Source organism: Heptranchias perlo, chromosome 21 (assembly GCF_035084215.1).
Source record: "Heptranchias perlo isolate sHepPer1 chromosome 21, sHepPer1.hap1, whole genome shotgun sequence".
NCBI lineage: Eukaryota > Metazoa > Chordata > Chondrichthyes > Hexanchiformes > Hexanchidae > Heptranchias > Heptranchias perlo.
Genome location: NC_090345.1, coordinates 2,317,203 through 2,338,057, shown reverse-complemented (window position 1 = coordinate 2,338,057; position 20,855 = coordinate 2,317,203). Strand labels below are relative to the sequence as shown.

The 20,855-nt window shown below is 52.6% G+C and overlaps 1 protein-coding gene across 1 annotated transcript; it reads left to right on the top strand.

The window, feature by feature from the left end:
* Window positions 1-3,889: 3,889 nt before the first annotated feature.
* Window positions 3,890-19,729, top strand: taf5 (TAF5 RNA polymerase II, TATA box binding protein (TBP)-associated factor). Its single transcript, XM_068002790.1, has 10 exons — window positions 3,890-4,569; window positions 7,804-8,119; window positions 9,403-9,566; window positions 11,332-11,467; window positions 12,987-13,107; window positions 13,996-14,125; window positions 15,883-16,047; window positions 17,696-17,873; window positions 18,349-18,526; window positions 19,477-19,729. Exons 1-10 carry the CDS (start codon window positions 3,890-3,892, stop codon window positions 19,692-19,694), a joined length of 2,286 nt encoding a protein of 761 aa, XP_067858891.1. The 3' UTR covers window positions 19,695-19,729.
* Window positions 19,730-20,855: the final 1,126 nt, after the last annotated feature.

Genomic DNA, 20,855 nt, shown 5'->3' with positions numbered 1-20,855 from the left:
TACTGTAACTCTCTCTCTCGTGTGCTGTAACTCTCTCCCTCGTGTGCTGTAACTCTCTCTCTCGTGTGCTGTAACTCTCTCTCGTGTGCTGTAACTCTCCCTCGTGTGCTGTAACTCTCTCTCTCTCGTGTGCTGTAACTCTCTCTCTCGTGTGCTGTAACTCTCTCTCTCGTGTGCTGTAACTCTCTCTCTCGTGTGCTGTAACTCTTTCCCTCGTGTGCTGTAACTCTCTCCCTCGTGTGCTGTAACTCTCTCTCTCGTGTGCTGTAACTCTCTCCCTCGTGTGCTGTAACTCTCTCTCGTGTGCTGTAACTCTCTCTCTCGTGTGCTGTAACTCTCTCTCTCGTGTGCTGTAACTCTCTCTCGTGTGCTGTAACTCTCTCTCTCGTGTGCTGTAACTCTCTCTCTCGTGTGCTGTAACTCTCTCCCTCGTGTGCTGTAACTCTCTCTCTCTCGTGTGCTGTAACTCTCTCTCGTGTGCTGTAACTCTCTCTCTCGTGTGCTGTAACTCTCTCTCTCGTGTGCTGTAACTCTCTCCCTCGTGTGCTGTAACTCTCTCTCTCGTGTGCTGTAACTCTCTCCCTCGTGTGCTGTAACTCTCCCTCGTGTGCTGTAACTCTCTCCCTCGTGTGCTGTAACTCTCTCCCTCGTGTGCTGTAACTCTCTCCCTCGTGTGCTGTAACTCTCTCTCCCTCGTGTGCTGTAACTCTCTCCCTCGTGTGCTGTAACTCTCTCCCTCGTGTGCTGTAACTCTCTCCCTCGTGTGCTGTAACTCTCTCCCTCGTGTGCTGTAACTCTCTCTCTCGTGTGCTGTAACTCTCTCTCTCGTGTGCTGTAACTCTCTCTCTCGTGTGCTGTAACTCTCTCTCCCTCGTGTGCTGTAACTCTCTCCCTCGTGTGCTGTAACTCTCTCCCTCGTGTGCTGTAACTCTCTCCCTCGTGTGCTGTAACTCTCTCTCCCTCGTGTGCTGTAACTCTCTCCCTCGTGTGCTGTAACTCTCTCCCTCGTGTGCTGTAACTCTCTCCCTCGTGTGCTGTAACTCTCTCTCCCTCGTGTGCTGTAACCCTCTCCCTCGTGTGCTGTAACTCTCTCCCTCGTGTGCTGTAACTCTCTCCCTCGTGTACTGTAACTCTCTCCCTCGTGTACTGTAGCTCCTCTGAACTCTCCTCTCTTGTTCCTCATGAGTTACAAACTCTCCTTCTTCCCTGCATCCTCCCTGTGTTGGAATCAAGACTCAAAGAACCTTCTCCTACTCTAACTCATTTTTTCCCAGGATCTCAAACCTGTGGAACTTCTCCCCTCCCTCAGTCTTCCCTCCCTCAATATCCCCTCCCTCAGTCTCCCCTCCCTCAGTCTCCACTCCCTTAGACTCGCCCTGCACAATTTTCCCCTTCAAGTATTTATCCAATTCCCTTTTGAAAGTTATTATTGAATCTGCTTCCACCGCCCTTTCAGGCAGCGCATTCCAGATCATCACAACTCGCTGCGTAAAAAACATTCTCCTCATCTCCCCCCTGGCTCTTTTGCCAATTACCTTAAATCTGTGCCCTCTGGTTATCGACCCTCCCGCCACTGGTACTGTTCTAACTATGAGACTCAAGCTTTCACTGTGCTCCTCAATTAATAAACTGCTACTTAACTGTCATTGAGTCATTGTCAGAAGTGACAAATGTTGAATGTTGCAGGTGAGAAATGAAGCAATAAACATGGTGACTCACCTCGTCCTGCGCTCCGTCACAGTGTGCTCAGTGCTACTCTCTGCTGCTCTTTATATCATCTCATCGATTGCCTGATCGTTTTAAACATCAGTTTAAAATGTGTGAAGTGCACAGATGTACTCTGGAGAATGTCAAACACATTATCCAGATGCTTCATTCACTCTGTCACTCCCACAAGGTCAGAAGATATTGGGCGGAAAAAAGCAAGAAGCACAAGCCTGATCCAATTAAAGCCTCGATTTTAACCCCTCGTCCGACAAGAACGGTGTGTGTGTGGGTGGGGAAGGGTTAAAATAACAGCAAGGTGGCAGTCCCCGAATCCACATCACCAGTAGTTGGGTGAAGGGAGTGGGAGATGCACAAGGCACGAGAATCAGAGGAACAAACAGTTTGAGGAGGGGGTGTAGGACTGGAGGAGGTTACAGAGATAAGGGAGGGGTGTAGGGCTGGAGGAGGTTACAGAGATAAGGGAGGGGTGTAGGACTGGAGGAGGTTACAGAGATAAGGGAGGGGTGTAGGGCTGGAGGAGGTTACAGAGATAAGGGAGGGGTGTAGGACTGGAGGAGGTTACAGAGATAAGGGAGGGTGAGGCCATGGAGGGATTTGAAAACAAGGATAAGAATTTTAAAATCGAGGCGTTCCTGGACCAGGAGCCAATGTAGGTCAGCGAGCACAGGGGGTGATGGGTGAACAGGACTTGGTTCGAGTTGGGACACGGGCAGCAGAGTTTTGAATGAGCTGCAGTTTAGGGAGGGTGGAAGATGGGAGGCCGGGCAGGAGAGCATTGGAATAGTCCAGTCTGGAGTTGGTAAAGGCATGGATGAGGGTTTCAGTGGTAGATGGGTTAATCTTCCCTGTACCATTCCAATTTTAGTGTATGTGCTTGGGTAAGGGTGACGTTACAGTGGTGTAAGTAGGCAGTCCGAGTGATTGGGAGGATATGGATTCAGATCCCCAGTATGGGGGTGAGGCTCTGAACAGTCTGATTCAGCCTGAGACAGTGGCCAGGAAGTGGGATTAAGGTAATGGTCGTCAGGGAAAATTTGTTCCATTGTACAAATGAGTTAATTTTTAATACCAGTTACTTATATTTAATAACATTCCATCCATTATCGCTAAATGAATATATTTTTCTTTCCTAAGTGACATGTTTTCATTTAGTTATCACTGCAAAATACCACCAGTAACCTTGGGAGATAAGAGTAAAATCCGGTAAATTAATTTGTATTTTATACAAAGCTCCGTGACATCACGGAAGATCAATTATTCTCCTCCGGTGGGCTGAACATCAGTGGCACCGGGTGGGGCAAGCAGGACGATGGGGTTACAGGTTGTGGGGTATTGGGGTTCCCTGTCCCCATGTGATGTATTGGGGTTCCCTGTCCCCATGTGATGTATTGGGGTTCCCTGTCCCCATGTGATGTATTGGGGTTCCCTGTCCCCGTGTGATGTATTGGGGTTCCCTGTCCCCGTGTGATGTATTGGGGTTCCCTGTCCCCATGTGATGTATTGGGGTTCCCTGTCCCCATGTGATGTATTGGGGTTCCCTGTCCCCGTGTGGGGTATTGGGGTTCCCTGTCCCCATGTGATGTATTGGGGTTCCCTGTCCCCATGTGATGTATTGGGGTTCTCTGTCCCCATGTGATGTATTGGGGTTCCCTGTCCCCGTGTGATGTATTGGGGTTCCCTGTCCCCATGTGATGTATTGGGGTTCCCTGTCCCCATGTGATGTATTGGGGTTCCCTGTCCCCATGTGATGTATTGGGGTTCCCTGTCCCCGTGTGATGTATTGGGGTTCCCTGTCCCCATGTGATGTATTGGGGTTCCCTGTCCCCATGTGATGTATTGGGGTTATCCCCACACACTAACACAACTGGATGCTGCAGTGGGGGTAGTTTAGGGCTATTCTGGATGAATGGGCTGAATGGCCTCCCCTTCCATCGATGTTTTGTGCTCTTGTGAACTCCGTCTGACCTTTAATTGCCAACCGTGAACAGAAGGCCTGTCCCTTTAAGTGAGGTTTAATCCGTAAAGGAGATTTTCATTTGCCCGAACCGTCGTAAAATGGAAGAGAAGCGGCCGGCGGTTTGCCAGTACTACCGTAAAGTGACACCGCCTTCTCTTTATAAGGGGAGGTCGGTGTCGCAAAGAGCGCCAGATGGTGGTGAAAATGGCGGCGGTGCCGGAGCTGCCGACACCGAGCGAGGCCTCGGGCCCGTCCCCGTCCCCGTCCCCGTCCCCGGCCCCATCTCCATCCCCGGCCCCCTCCCCGACACCGGCCCCCGCCCCGGCCCCGGCCCCCGCACTGAAAGTGGAGCCGAGTGAAACCCCGCCCGACAACAACAACAAGCCGGCCCCCGGCCCGGCCCCGGCTCCGGCTCCGACTCCAGCCCCCGGCCCAGCTCCGGCTCCTGCCCCCGGCCCGGCTCCGACTCCAGCCCCCGGCCCGGCTCCGGCCCCGGCCCCCGGGCCCGACCTGACGGACAAGCAGACACTGCTGGCCGTGCTGCAGTTCCTGAAGAAGAATCACTTCAAGGAGGCCGAGGAGATCCTGCGGAAGGAGGCCAACCTGCAGGAGGTGCTCGACGAGTCGCTGCTGAGGGCGGCCGGCCAGCGGGGCTCCGACTCGGTGCACCAGCCCGACGTCAGCTCGGTGCTCTCGGCCTACAGCAACGAGGGCGACCCGACCCTGTACGAGGAATACTACACCGGCCTCAAGGGCTTCATCGAGACGGCGCTCGACGCCTTCAAGGCCGAGCTGTCCACCCTGCTGTACCCGGTCTTCGTGCACCTGTACCTGGAGCTGGTGTACAACGAGCATGAGAGGGAGGCGCGGCACTTCTTCCACAAGTGAGGGGCTAGTAATATAATAATATACAAAATATCACCGGGACAGCACAGGAGGAGGACATTCGGCCCATCGTGCCCGTACCAGCTCTTTGAAAGAGCCATCCAATTAGTCCCACTCCCCCCTGCCCTTTCCCCATAGTCCTGTAAATTTTTCCTGTTCAAGTATTTATCCAATTCCCTTTTGAAAGTTATTATTGAATCTGCTTCCACCGCCCTCTCAGGCAGCGCATTCCAGATCAGAACAACTCGCTGCGTAAAAAATGTTTCCTCATCGCCCCTCTGGTTCTTTTGCCGATCACCTTAAATCTGTGTCCTCTGGTTACCGACCCTCCTGCCACTGGAAACAGTTTCTCCTTATTTACTCTGTCAAAACTGTTCATGATTTTGAACATCTCTATCAAATCTCCCCTTAACCTTCTCTGTTCTAAGGAGAACAATCCCAGCTTCTCCAGTCTCTCCACACAACTGAAGTCCCTCATCCCTGGGACCATTCTAGTAAATCTCCTCATCTCGCTCTCCAAAGCCCTGACATCCTTCCTAAAGTGTGGTGCCCAGAATTGAACACAATCCTCCAGCTGAGGCTGAACCAGTGATTTATAAAGGTTTAGCGTAACTTCCTTGCTTTTGTACTCTCTGCCTCTATTAATAAAGCCCAGGCTCCCATCTGCTTTTTTAACAGTCTTCTCAACTCAAAGATTTGTGTACAGGTCTTTCTGTATAATAAATATAATATAATCAATATAAAATATAATATAACATCAATATATAAACATCTTAACAGCTGGTGTGCAATGAGAATGAGAGGGAGGTGTGACATTTCTTCCACAAGTGAGGGATTAATAATATATGAAATATTAAATGTAATATAACATCAATATATTAACAGCGGGAGCTGACGTACAGCGAGAATGGGATGGGAGGCTCAGCATTTCAATGAGTAGAGGGTTAATATATAAAATATGATATAAATATAACTAACAGCTCGTTGTCAGGAGCATGAGAGGGAGGGAGAGGATTAATATAGTATAATCTAAAATAGTACAACATCGTTATTTAAACAGTTAACAGCTGGATCTGGTGTACAGTGAGCATGAGAAGGAGGTGTGACACTTCCACAAGTGAGAGATTAATAAATAAAATATAAAATAAACATCTCACACATAGACCTGTACCATGAGCTGGGGTACAGCAAGCATCAGAGTGAGCCATGACACTTCCACTAGTGTATATCTCATAAAATACAGATGATATATTGATATACATTAGTATATTTTATAATACATCTAATATACGCAGCTGAAACTGGTGTATAATGAGCATGAGGAGGCGTGAGACTTGAACAAGTGAGAGGATTATAATTAATAATTTATATACCAGTATATTATACATCTAATAATATAAACACGTGTGGACTGTAAGTTATATCCTGGCGATCTATTCTGTGAATATGCATCCAGCTCTAGCTCTGATATTGTGTTTAAATCTAACACTTCAGCTAATCCGCATCTTTATTATTCTCATGATGTGGGCAACCTTGGAAAGGCCACATTTTCTGCCTAGCGCTGTTGCCCTGGTCACTTCAGAGGGCATTAAGAATCTACCACATAGGTGGCAGGATCCCTAATGAACTGGTTGGGTTTTTACAACAATCTTGCAGCTTTCATATTTTATTGGATTCAGTTTCGCAACTTGCCCTGGTGAGATTTGACCTTGGGGTCCTCTGGGTTGCTGGTCCAGTGTTATAATCACGAGGCTGCCGTACCCAACATACCCGTATAGGGCCCTGGTCTGCACACAGTTGCTACATCCACACTGGACCCACTCCCACCCCAAAAAGCACGGCCCAGTCCGCTCCCCGACCACTGATCGGGACACTGTCCACTCAGGCCCAATATTAACCACATTCTGAATCACAGGAGCTCCCATGTCATTGATTATTGGGGTAGAGGAAGTTCTAACTGGCTGCATGGGATTGCTTAGTGTGAAACAGAAGTAAGGTTGATCTGAGGTGGGCACAAGGCACTATGTGGCGGTGGTGAGGGGGTGGGGGTTAGATGAAGCTAAAAGGGAGCAGGTGGGAGATAGGGCAGGTGGGGGATGGTGGGGCGGCCAGAGCTTGTGGGGGAGGGGAGGGTGGAGCAGTTGGGGAGCGTGGGGGGTGGGCTTGGAGCAGTTAGGTGCACTGTTCTACGGGCTGACGGTGCACATTTATGTTTTGGTTTTGTTTTCTGGTCCTTTCTCATCACATGATAAATAACATTATGGGCAATGACCAGTCAGCAGCGCTGCAGGCAGCCCACTGTCGCACATTGATGCACGTTTACACGATACTTGTAACACGCCCCATGATGTTGCTCGTGGAGTGGGAGAGTGTGTGTTGTTTTCTGACATGGACACACTTATCCCACCTCAGCCATCTTTCCTGCTCTCAGCGGAGTCTGAGATGCTGCCTCCCATAGCGGAGTTTCTCTCCATCCTCCCATTCCCCCCCCCCCAGCTCAACAGGTTCTTTCGTCTTTCACTTCCACCCCAAGAAATGGGTCCTTTCTCTCCACCTCCCATTACAGGCTCTCTCTCTCATCACTTGAACAAGATTTCCCAAACCTCGAAGTGGGTCTTTTCCCCTTGGCCAGCACCTTGAAGGCCTCTTCCCCCTCCTCCCAAACATTTCTTTCTCTCTTTTCCTGTTCTCGACCGCAGTGCTCTTGAAATAAGTGATGTTGGGAGTTTTGTCGGGGACAGACCCCTCCGTATATTTTGGGGCCACAGTTGGTGATGGAGGCGTGTTATTTTTTGCAGGTGATGGCTCCTAGGAAATTTAGCCTTTTACATCGAAGATGGACTTCTATGCGTCCGTGTTTTATTTGCTTCCAAATGGGGGAGTCCGCTAACCTGAGGGAAGGGTAGACTCCAGTCCCCAATTGCGTTTTGGGGTTCCGGGGGTGGGGGGCAGAAGGGGAGGGGAGCTCTCCTGTCGGTGAAGGGGGCAGAATCGAGGTTTAGAGTCAATTTTCTTTCTGTTTGTGTTTCTTAGGAGTGTATCGTGGTGTTGGTGAGGAAATGGGGAGTGGGCTGGATGCTGGAGAGTCACTGTGGGAATGTGGGCACGGCTTCCCCTGTAGAATATTGGCAGCTGTGCACTAAATCAGCACAGGACCGTCTGGCAGAGGTGGTGTTGCCCAAGTTCCGGGTGCAGCTTGTCACAGAATTAACCTGTTTTCTGGTTTGCTGCAGGTATCATGGGGATCAGGAAGGTTATTACCATGGCGACCTGCGCGTGCTGGCTGGGCTGTCGAAGAAGGAGCACATGCAGGGCAACGAGACGGTGCTGGATTTTCGCACCAGCAAGTTCGTGCTGCGCATCTCGCGGGACTCGTACCAGTGCCTGAAACGCCACCTGCAGGAGAGGCACAACAACCAGATCTGGAACATCGTGCAGGAGCACCTGTTCATCGACGTGTTCGACGGCATGCCCAGGAGTAAGCAGCAAATCGAGATAACATCCGGGGGGATGGCCGGAGAAGCCAAGAGGGAGGCAAATAAAACAAAGGTATGGAGTACTGTGTACCGTTTTAGTCTCCTTATCTCCTTATCATATCTAAGGAAGGATATATTTGCCTTAGAGACGGTGCAATGAAGGTTCACTAGATTAATTCCTGGGATGAGAGGGTTGACCTATGAGGAGAGATTGAGTAGAATGGGCCTATACTCTCTGGAGTTCAGAAGAATGAGAGGTGATCTCATTGAAATGTATAAAATTCTTAGAGGGCTTGACAGGGTAGATGCTAAGAGGTTGTTTCCCCTGGCTGGAGAGTCTAGAACTAGGGGGCATAGTCTCAGGATAAGGGGTCGGCCATTTAAGACTGAGATGAGGAATTTTTTCACTCAGAGGGTTGTGAATCTTTGGAATTCCCTACCCCAGAGGGCTGTGGATGCTGATCATTGAGTATATTCAAGACTGAGATCGATAGATTTTTGGACACTAGGGGAATCGAGGGATATGGGAATTGGGCAGGAAAGTGGAGTTGAGGTCGAAGATCAGCCATGATCTGATTGAATGGGGAGCAGGCTCGAGGGGCTGAATGGCCTACTCCTGCTCCTATTTCTTTAGTTCTTTTGTAAGGAATGCTCGTTCTCTACTGAATCGCCAGGGGGTTGGCAGACAGTTGGATGCTTTTTATTCTCTCCTCGACTAGCTGAGGTAGGTTCCCAGAGGCACCCTCACCCAATTCTTTGCTTGAACCCAAACTGAGTATCAGCGGGCCATTCAACTATTGTGGGCATCCCAGCCATGGGCAGTCGTGTCTCCAGCTGATGCACAGCTTGACTTTCCAATGGGGATTGCTGGATAATGATCAGCAGCAAGTACCCAGGCTGAGATTATAATCTCCCCTCACCACGGGGGAGATCAGCATACTACTGCTGGCACTGAGCCATCGAGAGGCAGCTCAATCTCCGGGGGTTCCTGTGTACCAGATCTCCGGGGGATCTCCTGATCACAAGCTAGTGCCCCATGCTGGAATGTGTGCGCGTGGACAGGATCAGGGCCGCTATGATGCCTTCCATGGTTGGATAGCCTGCCGTCACTCACTGTTCAGGCACACACATGAAGCATGGCCACTTGAGTGAAGTAGCAGAGGACCTGTACACCAGGATGGAGTTGACACCTTCAAGAGAGGAGAGGAACAAACTGAAGCAAGAGGAGGGTAGGGGTGATAAAATGTACCAGATACTGCCATGCAGTGTTGATTTGCTGGACCTGAGTGCCCTGTGCAGTCTCTGGGTGGGTAGATCAGGACGCTGGGCTCAGTTAACTCTGTGAACTCTGGGCAGGTTTTCTTTGGGCTGTTGAAGGAGCCGGAGATTGAGCTGCCCCTCGACGATGAGGATGAGGAAGGAGAGAACGAGGAAGGGAAGCCAAAGAAGAAAAAGCCAAAGAAGGACAGCCTGAGTGCAAAGAGCAAGAAGCAGGACCCCAACGCCCCTCCGCAGAACAGGTGAGTGGGGCAGCACTGTACACAAGCTGCATCCTTCCACCTCCTCAGTCTCAGTGAGCGCTGTCAAGCTGTTGGATAATGTCTACACTTAGCAGCTGAGCTCTGTCCTCAATGATTAATTGTTGCCAGTAGAGTGGCAATTTTTAAAATATTTTTTTACGAGACACTGGGGTAATTTTAACTTTGAACGATGGTGTAAAACGGGCGATAGTGGATCAGCCGCCCGTGACAGCTCTCCCCATTTTAATTTCCATTATGAAATTCAGGAGAAGTGTACAACAGACAGCTGATTCGATATCGCCCGTTACACACTCACCCAGAGTTAAAATTACCCCCAGTGTGTTTTAAAATCGATCAGCCAGTGTCAGCTGTGTGCATCTTGAGGCGAGCAGAACCAGGGCAGTAGCGTTAAGGATGTGACCCTGACGATAGCGGGGAGCACTCTCCAAAACTGGTTCAGCAAATGATGGTTAAGTTTGCATTTAAACTTCATTAAAAAAAAAGGAGTCGTGTTTAAGGTATTGGCACTGTTTGAGAAACAATTCTACAGGCAGGAGAAGTGAGATGTGATATTTCACCCTCACCGGCACAAGTGGGGCATGAAGCTACACTGCTGGGATCTCTGGACGTTTTGCTGCAGTGATCAGCACATGTGTTGATGGTGCAGGAATTGGCAGCAGTGCTCTGTATTTCAGCTCTGATTTAATCATATCCTTTCCTTTCATTATTAGCCATTAGCAGCACTCACTAACCAGGGTGTAACGGTGGAGTCTGCCCGTCACACTGTAGAACACTGAATTTTACTTCTCAGTTCCAGATTTATTATGGAAAACTTTCCTTTATTCAATCAAAAAAAGTGAATTTTGTAATACAAGTTTCTAATGTTTGATGGAAAGAGTACATACCAGGTTGTGAACATACTTTTGCTACAACAAACACTCCCAGGGCAGGTACAGCATGGGTTAGATACAGAGTAAAGCTCCCTCTACACTGTCCCATCAAACACTCCCAGGGCAGGTACAGCACGGGTTAGATACAGAGTAAAGCTCCCTCTACACTGTCCCATCAAACACTCCCAGGGCAGGTACAGCACGGGTTAGATACAGAGTAAAGCTCCCTCTACACTGTCCCATCAAACACTCCCAGGGCAGATACAGCACGGGTTAGATACAGAGTAAAGCTCCCTCTACACTGTCCCATCAAACACTCCCAGGGCAGGTACAGGGTTAGACACAGAGTAAAGCTCCCTCTACACTGTCCCATCAAACACTCCCAGGGCAGGTACAGCACGGGTTAGATACAGAGTAAAGCTCCCTCTACACTGACCCATCAAACACTCCGAGGGCAGGTACAGCATGGGTTAGATACAGAGTAAAGCTCCCTCTACACTGTCCCATCAAACACTCCCAGGGCAGGTACAGGGTTAGATACAGAGTAAAGCTCCCTCTACACTGAATGAACAATGTGCCTCTGCCCCAAACTTAGAAGAGCACCCGATCCTCCAGTGACATTTTCCATTTCCCCCACCAGTCAACCTGTATCCCGTCTGAGTGAGATTGCCTGATTATGAACAGTTTTGTGCTGTGAATCCATGCCCACTGGACACTGCCAGATTCAGAATATTGTTGAGAATTGTTCTTTATTGATCTTATTGAATGGCGGAGTAGGCTCAAGGGGCCGATTGGCCTACTCCTGCTCCTATTTCTTATGTTCTTTAATCTATTTTCTCCCCTCCCCACCCCACCACCCCCCCCCCCAAACTCAGAATTCCGCTTCCTGAGTTGAAAGATTCCGACAAACTGGACAAGATCATGATAATGAAGGAAGCCACAAAGAGGGTGAAGCTTGGCCCAGACTGCCTGCCCTCCATCTGCTTTTACACCTTCCTCAATGCCTACCAGGTTAGTGAGGCCTGCCCAGCGACATGCTGCAGCTTATAGTATTAATCCTGTCCCTGCCAGGAACTGCTCGCCCTCCCCCCGGTTACCCGCCTGCAATCAGGGAGTTGTGGATGAAGTCCTGTGTCTTCCCACTCGGTGCCTCGCTGTGCCGAGGAACTTTCCAACCTTTGGAGAAATCCAGGTGGAAATGAGATTGTTGGTTCGAGGCACAGGTGCAGAATATTGCACAGAGAAGGATGGTTCCAGGGAGAGAGCTGGGGGGTTGGTGAAAGGACTTCTGGGTCAGTGTCGTCCAAAACGTTAGCTACTAGCCACATAGAAACACAGAAAATAGGAGCAGGAGTAGGCCATTCGGCCCTTCGAGCCTGCTCCGCCATTCAATATGATCATGGCTGATCCTCTATCTCAATACCATATTCCCGCTCTCTCCCCATACCCCTTGATGACTTTTGTGTCTAGAAATCTATCAATCTCCTTCTTCAATATATTCAGTGACTTGGCCTCCACAGCCTGACATGTGGCTAATTGGGAATCCAGATGTGGCTAATTGTATTTCTGATTTAGTAAATAAAAAATGAGTAATAGACTCTCGTTGGGCATGTGATCTCAATACTCATTCGCACGGTGTGTGCATGTGAACTTTAACCTTTTTGTGCATTTGTTGGTAAAATGTTACAATGCAAAGCCGAGTGTGGGAGTGTTTGATCATTGTGAGCACTTCACTTCCTGGGTTACTGAATGGTAAAGTAAATATACACATGTGGAGTCCATTTACCTGTATTGTGTGTAAGGTGTTTTCTATTAAAATTAGTGCTTGTGGCTACAATGGTGTCACTGCCGGCCGAAAAGGAGCTATCCAGCTTGATCCCACTTTCCAGCACTTGGTCTGTAGCCCTGTAGGTTACAGCACTTCAGGTGCACATCCAGGTACTTTTTAAATGAGTTGAGGGTTTCTGCCTCTACCACCCTCTCAGGCAGTGAGTTCCAGACCCCCACCACTGTGGCTGGTCAGTGATTTCTATTGGACAGCTCTGGCCTAGAGGAGAGCAGAAGGATGGATGAATATTCTGCAGTTCTGGCTTCACTTTTAGGGATTAGGGAGTGTTTTTATCAAATTAAACGGAGGAGGACATTAAGGTTAGCAGATTGGGCAGACAGGTGGCAGGTGCAGAGAAATGAGAAGCAATATATTTTGGGGAAAATGAACAGCGAAAGGAAATATCCGTTAAATGATGAGATTCCTAATGTAATGGAGGAACAGAAAGATCTGGGGGTGCAGGTACACGGATCGTTAAAGGGGAGAGTGCAGGTAGTAAAGGCATAAAGCAGTTAAATGGGATTGAATCTGTACATAGAATGTAAAAGCAAGGAAGTGCTGTTGAATTTGTAGAAGACCTTGATTCAGCTGCAACTGGAGTACTGTGTGCACCATTAATGATTTAATGACTAATTCCTCAGAAATGGCTGTCTTGTTCTGTCTAGTTTGTAATCTGCGTTCCCCCTTTCTGTACCGGTCCAGGGTCTCACGGCGGTTGATTTCACGGATGATTCTAGTCTGATAGCGGGAGGATTCGCTGACTCCACAGTGAGGGTGTGGAGTGTCACACCGAAGAGGCTGCGGAGTGTCAAAGGGGCTACAGGTAAAGTCACTCCGCTCCGGGGTCGTCAGCCCTCTGCAGCCTCCCCCGGGGGATTGGAGTGGGAGACGGAAATGTCCCAGTGCAGTGGGGCAGGTGTGTCGGGGAGCTGGGGATCAGCCACTTTGTTAAAGCAGTTTCACCCTCCGTGGCTCCTCGCAGAATAGCCCGGGGCTGCTCTTGGCCCAAGGCCTGGAGATTGTTTACAGCTCTCTTGCCCTTCACGGCCCTTTAGCAGGCTTGCTCCACCTGCCTCAGGGCCTCCGCTGTAGATGGTTGTGATGGTTAACTGAGCCAGGATTTCTGTGCTGCTCCCTGACCAGCAAAAGAAGGTGAGAGAATGTTATTGGGAGTGGGGGATCCCAGCTCCCTCACGGTGAGTGAAAGGGCCCTGTTATTGGGCCTGTAGTCTTTTATCCCCCCCCCCCCCCTGTGGTGAATTGCCACAGGCTTTAGTGTCATGCCTGAAATCAGGAGCTCACTGCCTGGGATATCGGGTACAGACCCGTGTCCCATCACACTGCAACGTGCCAGGGAGTCCCCTCCATACTTGGGATTGTGAATCTTGATATAACATGAGTGAGTGGCTGTAGCTAACCTGGAGGCTTCACACAGACTCTGCGTGCAGGTTCTCTTGCGATCGCCGTAACTCCTGGGCTCCATCGATAGCGCCGTGCAGCCCTGTGCATCACCCCTACACGTGTTGTAGTTTCAGCTGTGGTCCAGGACAGTCAAAGGATATTTTGGTCTCTCGGGACATACTGTGATTATCTTCATATATAAAGTTTCTGGTGTCATCAGGGAGCGACTGAGGCCCCGGAGATGGGTCGGCTCTCAGTCGCAGCAGGACTAGAGGCAGCAGTCACTCTGAATGTTTTATCTGTCCTCCAGATCTCAGTTTAATCGACAAGGAGTCGGAAGATGTGCTGGAGAGGATAATGGACGAGAAGACTGCGTGCGAGTTTAAAATGTTACTGGGACATGGCGGCCCTGTCTACGGGACCAGCTTCAGTCCCGACAAGTAAGGAGCAGCTCCCCACAAATCAGTTAACGTGTTCTTTTATAACAGCGTGAACGAGCAGACTGAGGGCCTGTCACTGGTGAGAAAGAAAGACTTGCATTTATACAGCGCCTTTCACCACCTCACGACATCCCAAAGCGTTTCACAGCCAGTGAAGTACTTTTGAAGTGTGGTCACTGTTGTAATGTAGGAAACGCAGCAGCCAATTTGCGCACAGCAAGATCCCACAAACAGCAATGTGATAAATGACCAGATAATCTGCTTTAATGATGATTGAGGGATAAATATTGGCCCCGGACACCGGGGAGAACTCCCCTGCTCTTCGAAATAGTGTCAAGGGATCTTTTACACCCACCGTTCAGGGAAGTATTCACCAGAGTGGCGAATTCACTGCCCCCCCCACCCCCCACACACAGCGGCAAATTCACTGCCCCCCCACCCCCAGAGCGATGAATTCACTGCCCCCCCCACCCCCAGAGCGATGAATTCACTGCCCCCCCCACCCCCAGAGCGATGAATTCACTGCCCCCCCCCACCCCCAGAGCGATGAATTCACTGCCCCCCCCACCCCCAGAGCGATGAATTCACTGCCCCCCCCCACCCCCAGAGCGATGAATTCACTGCCCCCCCCACCCCCAGAGCGATGAATTCACTGCCCCCCCCACCCCCAGAGCGATGAATTCACTGCCCCCCCCACCCCCAGAGCGATGAATTCACTGCCCCCCCCACCCCCAGAGCGATGAATTCACTGCCCCCCCCCACCCCCAGAGTGATGAATTCACTGCCCCCCCCACCCCCAGAGCGATGAATTCACTGCCCCCCCCCCACTCCCAGAGCGATGAATTCACTGCCCCCCCCCCCACTCCCAGAGCGATGAATTCACTGCCCCCCCACCCCCAGAGCGATGAATTCACTGCCCCCCCCACCCCCAGAGCGATGAATTCACTGCCCCCCCCACCCCCAGAGCGATGAATTCACTGCCCCCCCCCCCACTCCCAGAGCGATGAATTCACTGCCCCCCCACCCCCAGAGCGATGAATTCACTGCCCCCCCACCCCCAGAGCGATGAATTCACTGCCCCCCCACCCCCAGAGCGATGAATTCACTGTCCCGTTCTCCCCCCCCCCCCCACCCCCCAAGTGCGGTGAATTCACTGGGGCAGAAGCTGCCACTCTCTGATCTAGTTCAGTTCTTACTCTGGGCTGGCTGGGCACAGCAGTGTCTCTCCTCACGAACTGGTCTAACGTGCTCCAGAGCTCCCACGCACCCAGTTGTTCTTTACAACCCGTGTTTACATGGCGGTGAAGGTGTGTCTGCGCCCTCGTGGAGTTCCCGTATCTCACACGCGGGCACGTAACGGCGAGAGTCGTCCCTCTCCTCCAGTCAGCACTCTGTCGGTCTGTCTGGTTATTTCGGTGAGAGGGCAGGCTCGAAGCGCAGGACATCACCGAAGATGTAAAGAGTGGGAGAGAAGATGAGATAAATCAGGAAGATGTGATTACAAAAGCCTGTATATAGTCAGAGGAAGGGTAGATATGGGGAGCTGAGGAGTCCCACAGTTTTAAGGTGCTGGGAGAGCGTGGGAGAAGGAGACTGCAATCAGACGTGATTTGAACCATGCGGAGGAATGATGAGTATTGTGTTAGCAGCAACAGAATAGAAAGACGGACAAGGAGGGTTGTGACTGAGACAGACCGTACGCTGCAGAGTGGGACATCTGGTTGTGTTTGATGTTTCTCCACTCTCCTCCTCCTCAGGAATTACCTGCTGTCCAGCTCGGAGGACGGGACTGTGAGACTGTGGAGTCTGCAAACCTTCACCTGTCTCGTGGGCTACAAAGGGCACAACTACCCGGTGTGGGATACGCAGTTCTCTCCGTACGGTTACTACTTCGTGTCGGGGGGGCACGACCGAGTGGCACGGTGAGTGGGCGGGGTCATGGCGAGTGGGCGGGGTCACGGCAAGGCAGTTCAAAGCCACCTTGAGCTTTTTGTATAATATTCCATTGGTCCAGTTGATGTATATTTGATATAAAGTGGTTAATATGTTGGAAACTGGGTGGTGGGGTTTTGGACTGGGCAAGTAATGGGGGCTTTCCTAGAATTGTGAGTGATCACTGCCCTCTACCATGTGGCATAAGATCAAAGTCCAGAGTGAGACAAAGCCATTCAACCCATCAGGGACCCTGCCCCAGGGTCCATGTCTGATTGTTCCATCAGGGACCCTCCCCCAGGGTCCGTGTCTGATTGTTCCATCAGGGACCCTCCCCCAGGGTCCATGTCTGATTGTTCCATCAGGGACCCTCCCCCAGGGTCCGTGTCTGATTGTTCCATCAGGGACCCTCCCCCAGGGTCCGTGTCTGATTGTTCCATCAGGGACCCTCCCCCAGGGTCCGTGTCTGATTGTTCCATCAGGGACCCTCCCCCAGGGTCCGTGTCTGATTGTTCCATCAGGGACCCTCCCCCAGGGTCCGTGTCTGATTGTTCCATCAGGGACCCTCCCCCAGGGTCCGTGTCTGATTGTTCCATCAGGGACCCTCCCCCAGGGTCCGTGTCTGATTGTTCCATCAGGGACCCTCCCCCAGGGTCCGTGTCTGATTGTTCCATCAGGGACCCTCCCCCAGGGTCCGTGTCTGATTGTTCCATCAGGGACCCTCCCCCAGGGTCCGTGTCTGATTGTTCCATCAGGGACCCTCCCCCAGGGTCCGTGTCTGATTGTTCCATCAGGGACCCTCCCCCAGGGTCCATGTCTGATTGTTCCATCAGGGACCCTCCCCCAGGGTCCGTGTCTGATTGTTCCATCAGGGACCCTCCCCCAGGGTCCGTGTCTGATTGTTCCATCAGGGACCCTCCCCCAGGGTCCGTGTCTGATTGTTCCATCAGGGACCCTCCCCCAGGGTCCGTGTCTGATTGTTCCATCAGGGACCCTCCCCCAGGGTCCGTGTCTCCCCAGCCTGTTCCTGCCGTACCTCCCCTGAAATACCACCAATCTGTTAATATCTCTCTAACCCCCAATCCCCATCCCAGCAGATGTCGATCCAGCTCCTGTTAAAGGTACAAAGTGACCCTGAATCAAATCCTTTCTCTGGGAATCTGTTCCCTCTCGATCACCCTGTGAGCGGTCGTGGAGTTTTTCTAATCTCTGACCTTGCTCCAGATTCCTGAATTTTGTGCTAGTGCCCTCCAGTCCTGGGCTCATTGTCTCGGTTAAATAGCTTCTTTACTTCCATCATCCCTCCTCGACACCTTCCAATATTTACAGACCTGGACCATGTCTTCCCTCGGTCTTTCCTCCCGCAAAAATCAGTTCAGTTGCTTGTGCTTTCTTCACAGGGCCTGCAACCACACCCCAACTTTCCCCCCGAGCCTGTCTAAAGACTCGACATTCACTTCTGGCAATCAGTCCTGAACTTGGCACAAGTGAACTGTAATTCAGCAGTACGATGTGCCCCTGGGACCAGGAATACAGTGGGAGCGACACCAAATGTAGTGGATGAATTGGCATCGTTGCAGGCTCGTTAGTAAGATGCAGTCGTATTTCAGTAACAGTTTGGGATGTTTCACCCCTCAGCCTTTGGGTGACTGACCATTACCAGCCGCTGCGAATATTCTCCGGTCACCTCTCTGACGTCACATGCACAAGGTTTCACCCCAACTCTAATTACGTGGTGACGGGATCTGCAGACAGGACTATCCGGCTATGGGACGTTCTAAACGGCAACTGCGTTCGAATTCTCACAGGACACAAGGTAGGAGGGCCACAGCTGCTGGTGAGTTCAGCGATTACTCTCTCAGATCCCCGCTGAAACCATCTCATAGAATGATACAGCACAGAAGGAGGCCATTCAGCCCATCGTGCCCGTGCCGGCTCTTTGAAAGAGCGATCCAATTAGTCCCACTCACCTGCTCTTTCCCCATGGCCCTGTAATTTTTATCCACTTCAAGTATTTATCCAATTCCCTTTTTGAAAGTTATTATTGAATCTGCTGCTTAAAATAAAATTCTCCTCATCTCCCCTCTGGTTCTTTTGCCAATTACCTTAAATCTGTGTTCTCTGGTTACCGACCCTCCTGCCACTGGAAACAGTTTCTCCTTATTTACTCTATCAAAACCCTTCATGATTTTGAATACCTCTATCAAATCTCCCCTTAACCTTCTCTGTTCTAAGGAGAACAACCCCAGCTTCTCCAGTCTCATAATGTTCCTTTTATTTATTCCTCCCAGGGGCCGATCCATTCGCTGGTGTTTTCTCCAAACGGCAGGTACCTGGCATCCGGTGCTACAGACGGGCGGGTGCTGCTCTGGGACATTGGGCACGGGCTGCTTGTGGGCGAGTTGAAAGGTCACACTGACACAGTCTACGCACTGAAGTTCAGCCGAGATGGAGAGATTTTAGCCTCGGGTGAGATTATGCGTCTTCGTGGGATCAGGATGTGGAGCAAAGAAAAGGAATTTTTTTAATTCATTCTCTCCGTGGGCATCGCTGGCAAGGCCGGCATTTATTGCCCATCCATACAACTGGGTGTCTTGCTGGGCCTCTTCAGAGGGCAGTTAAGAGTCAACCACATTGGTGAGGGATTATCCGAAACAGAGCGGGAATCGAGCCTGAGAGCTTCTTGGTCTGTGGGGATCGGCACTGCCCCACGAGGTGCATTTACCCACCGAGCATGGGGTCAGGGTCAGTATAGGCCGGCCGTGTACTCTGACTTGGGTGTCAGCTGTGGCTCAGTGGTATCACTCTCACCCACTCCAGAGACTCGAGCACATAACCCAGGCCAGCACTCCCAATGCAGTACTGAGGGAGTGCTGTCTTTCAGATGAGATGTTAAACTGAGGCTCCCTTTGCCTTTTCAGGTGGATGTAAAAGATCCCACGGCACTGTTTTGAAGAGGAGCAGGGAGTTCTCCCCGGTGTCCTGAGGCCAATATTTATCCCTCAACCAACACTACTAAAAGGAGATTTTCTGGTCATTTGTCTCAGTGCTGTTTGTGGGATCTTGCTGTGCACAAATTGGCTGCTATGTTTCCTATATTACAGCAGTGACTACACTTCAAAGTACTTCATTGGCTGTAAAGTGCTTTGGGATGTCCTGCAGTTGTGAAAGGCGCTATATAAATGCAAGTTCTTTCTTTTAGTTTCAACCTGCCCAGGTCCCAGCATCTTTCATGAGTTGAATACAGACGACCCACACGGGTGATATTGTCACTGGAGAGAGGGCAGAGGGCAGAGGGCAGAGAGCGGAGGGCAGAGGGCGGAGGGCGGAGACGAGGCTGATTCACAGGGTCCGTTGGAGAATCGAGCTTTTCAGCCAGGAAACAAGTCCTGACCCTCCTCCCAATTGTTGTGTTTCAGGTTCCATGGATCACACAGTGAGAATGTGGGACACAGTCAAGGCCTTTGAGGACCTGGAGACGGACGATTTCAGCACGGCCACAGGGCACATCAACTTACCCGATAACTCGCAGGAGCTGCTGCTGGGCACTTACCAGACCAAATCCACCCCCGTCATCGGCCTGCACTTCACTCGCCGCAACCTGCTGCTGGCTGCAGGGGCGTACAATCCGCAGTGACGGGCTCCCCCCCCCCACCGCTCACTCACCCCCCCCCCCCCCCCCCCCCCACCGCTCGCTCACTCACCCCCCCCCCCACCGCTCGCTCACCCCCCCCCCCCCACCGCTCGCTCACTCACCCCCCCCCCCCCCCACCGCTCGCTCACTCACCCCCCCCCCCCCCCCCCCACCGCTCGCTCACTCACCCCCCCCCCCACCGCTCGCTCACCCCCCCCCCCCACCGCTCGCTCACTCACCCCCCCCCCCCCCCCACCGCTCGCTCACTCACCCCCCCCCCCCCCCCCCCCACCGCTCGCTCACTCACCCCCCCCCCCCCCCACCGCTCGCTCACTCACCCCCCCCCCCCCCCCCCCACCGCTCGCTCACTCACCCCCCCCCCCCCCCCCCCCACCGCTCACTCACTCACCCCCCCCCAACCGCTCGCTCACTCACCGCCCCCCCCCCCCCCCACCGCTCGCTCACTCACCGCGCCCCCCCCCCCCCACCGCTCGCTCACTCACCGCCCCCCCCCACCGCTCGCTCACTCACCGCCCCCCCCCCCCACCGCTCGCTCACCCCCCCCCCCCCCCCACCGCTCACTCACTCACCCCCCCCCAACCGCTCGCTCACTCACCGCCCCCCCCCCCCCCCACCGCTCGCTCACTCACCGCCCCCCCCCCCCCCCCCCCACCGCTCGCTCACTCACCGCCCCCCCCCACCGCTCGCTCACTCACCGCCCCCCCCCCCCCCACCGCTCGCTCACTCACCGCCCCCCCCCCACCGCTCGCTCACTCACCGCCCCCCCCCCCCCCACCGCTCGCTCACTCACCGCCCCCCCCCCCCCCCCCCACCGCTCGCTCACTCACCGCCCCCCCCCCCCCCCACCGCTCGCTCACTCACCGCGCCCCCCCCCCCCCCCCCCCACCGCTCGCTCACTCACCCCCCCCCCCCCCCCCCCCCACCGCTCGCTCACTCACCCCCCCCCCCCCCCCCCCCCCACCGCTCGCTCACTCACCGCCCCCCCCCACCGCTCGCTCACTCACCGCCCCCCCCCCCCCCACCGCTCGCTCACCCCCCCCCCCCCCCCACCGCTCACTCACTCACCCCCCCCCAACCGCTCGCTCACTCACCGCCCCCCCCCCCCCACCGCTCGCTCACTCACCGCCCCCCCCCCCCCCCCCC

Excerpts from the sequence above, each read along its gene's own strand:
- taf5 (XM_068002790.1), top strand. The coding sequence starts at position 3,890 with ATGGCGGCGGTGCCGGAGCTGCCGACACCGAGCGAGGCCTCGGGCCCG. Across the intron at positions 8,120-9,402 it reads GGGAGGCAAATAAAACAAAG|GTTTTCTTTGGGCTGTTGAA; the intron begins GTATGGAGTACT and ends AACTCTGGGCAG. Across the intron at positions 18,527-19,476 it reads TGGAGAGATTTTAGCCTCGG|GTTCCATGGATCACACAGTG; the intron begins GTGAGATTATGC and ends GTTGTGTTTCAG.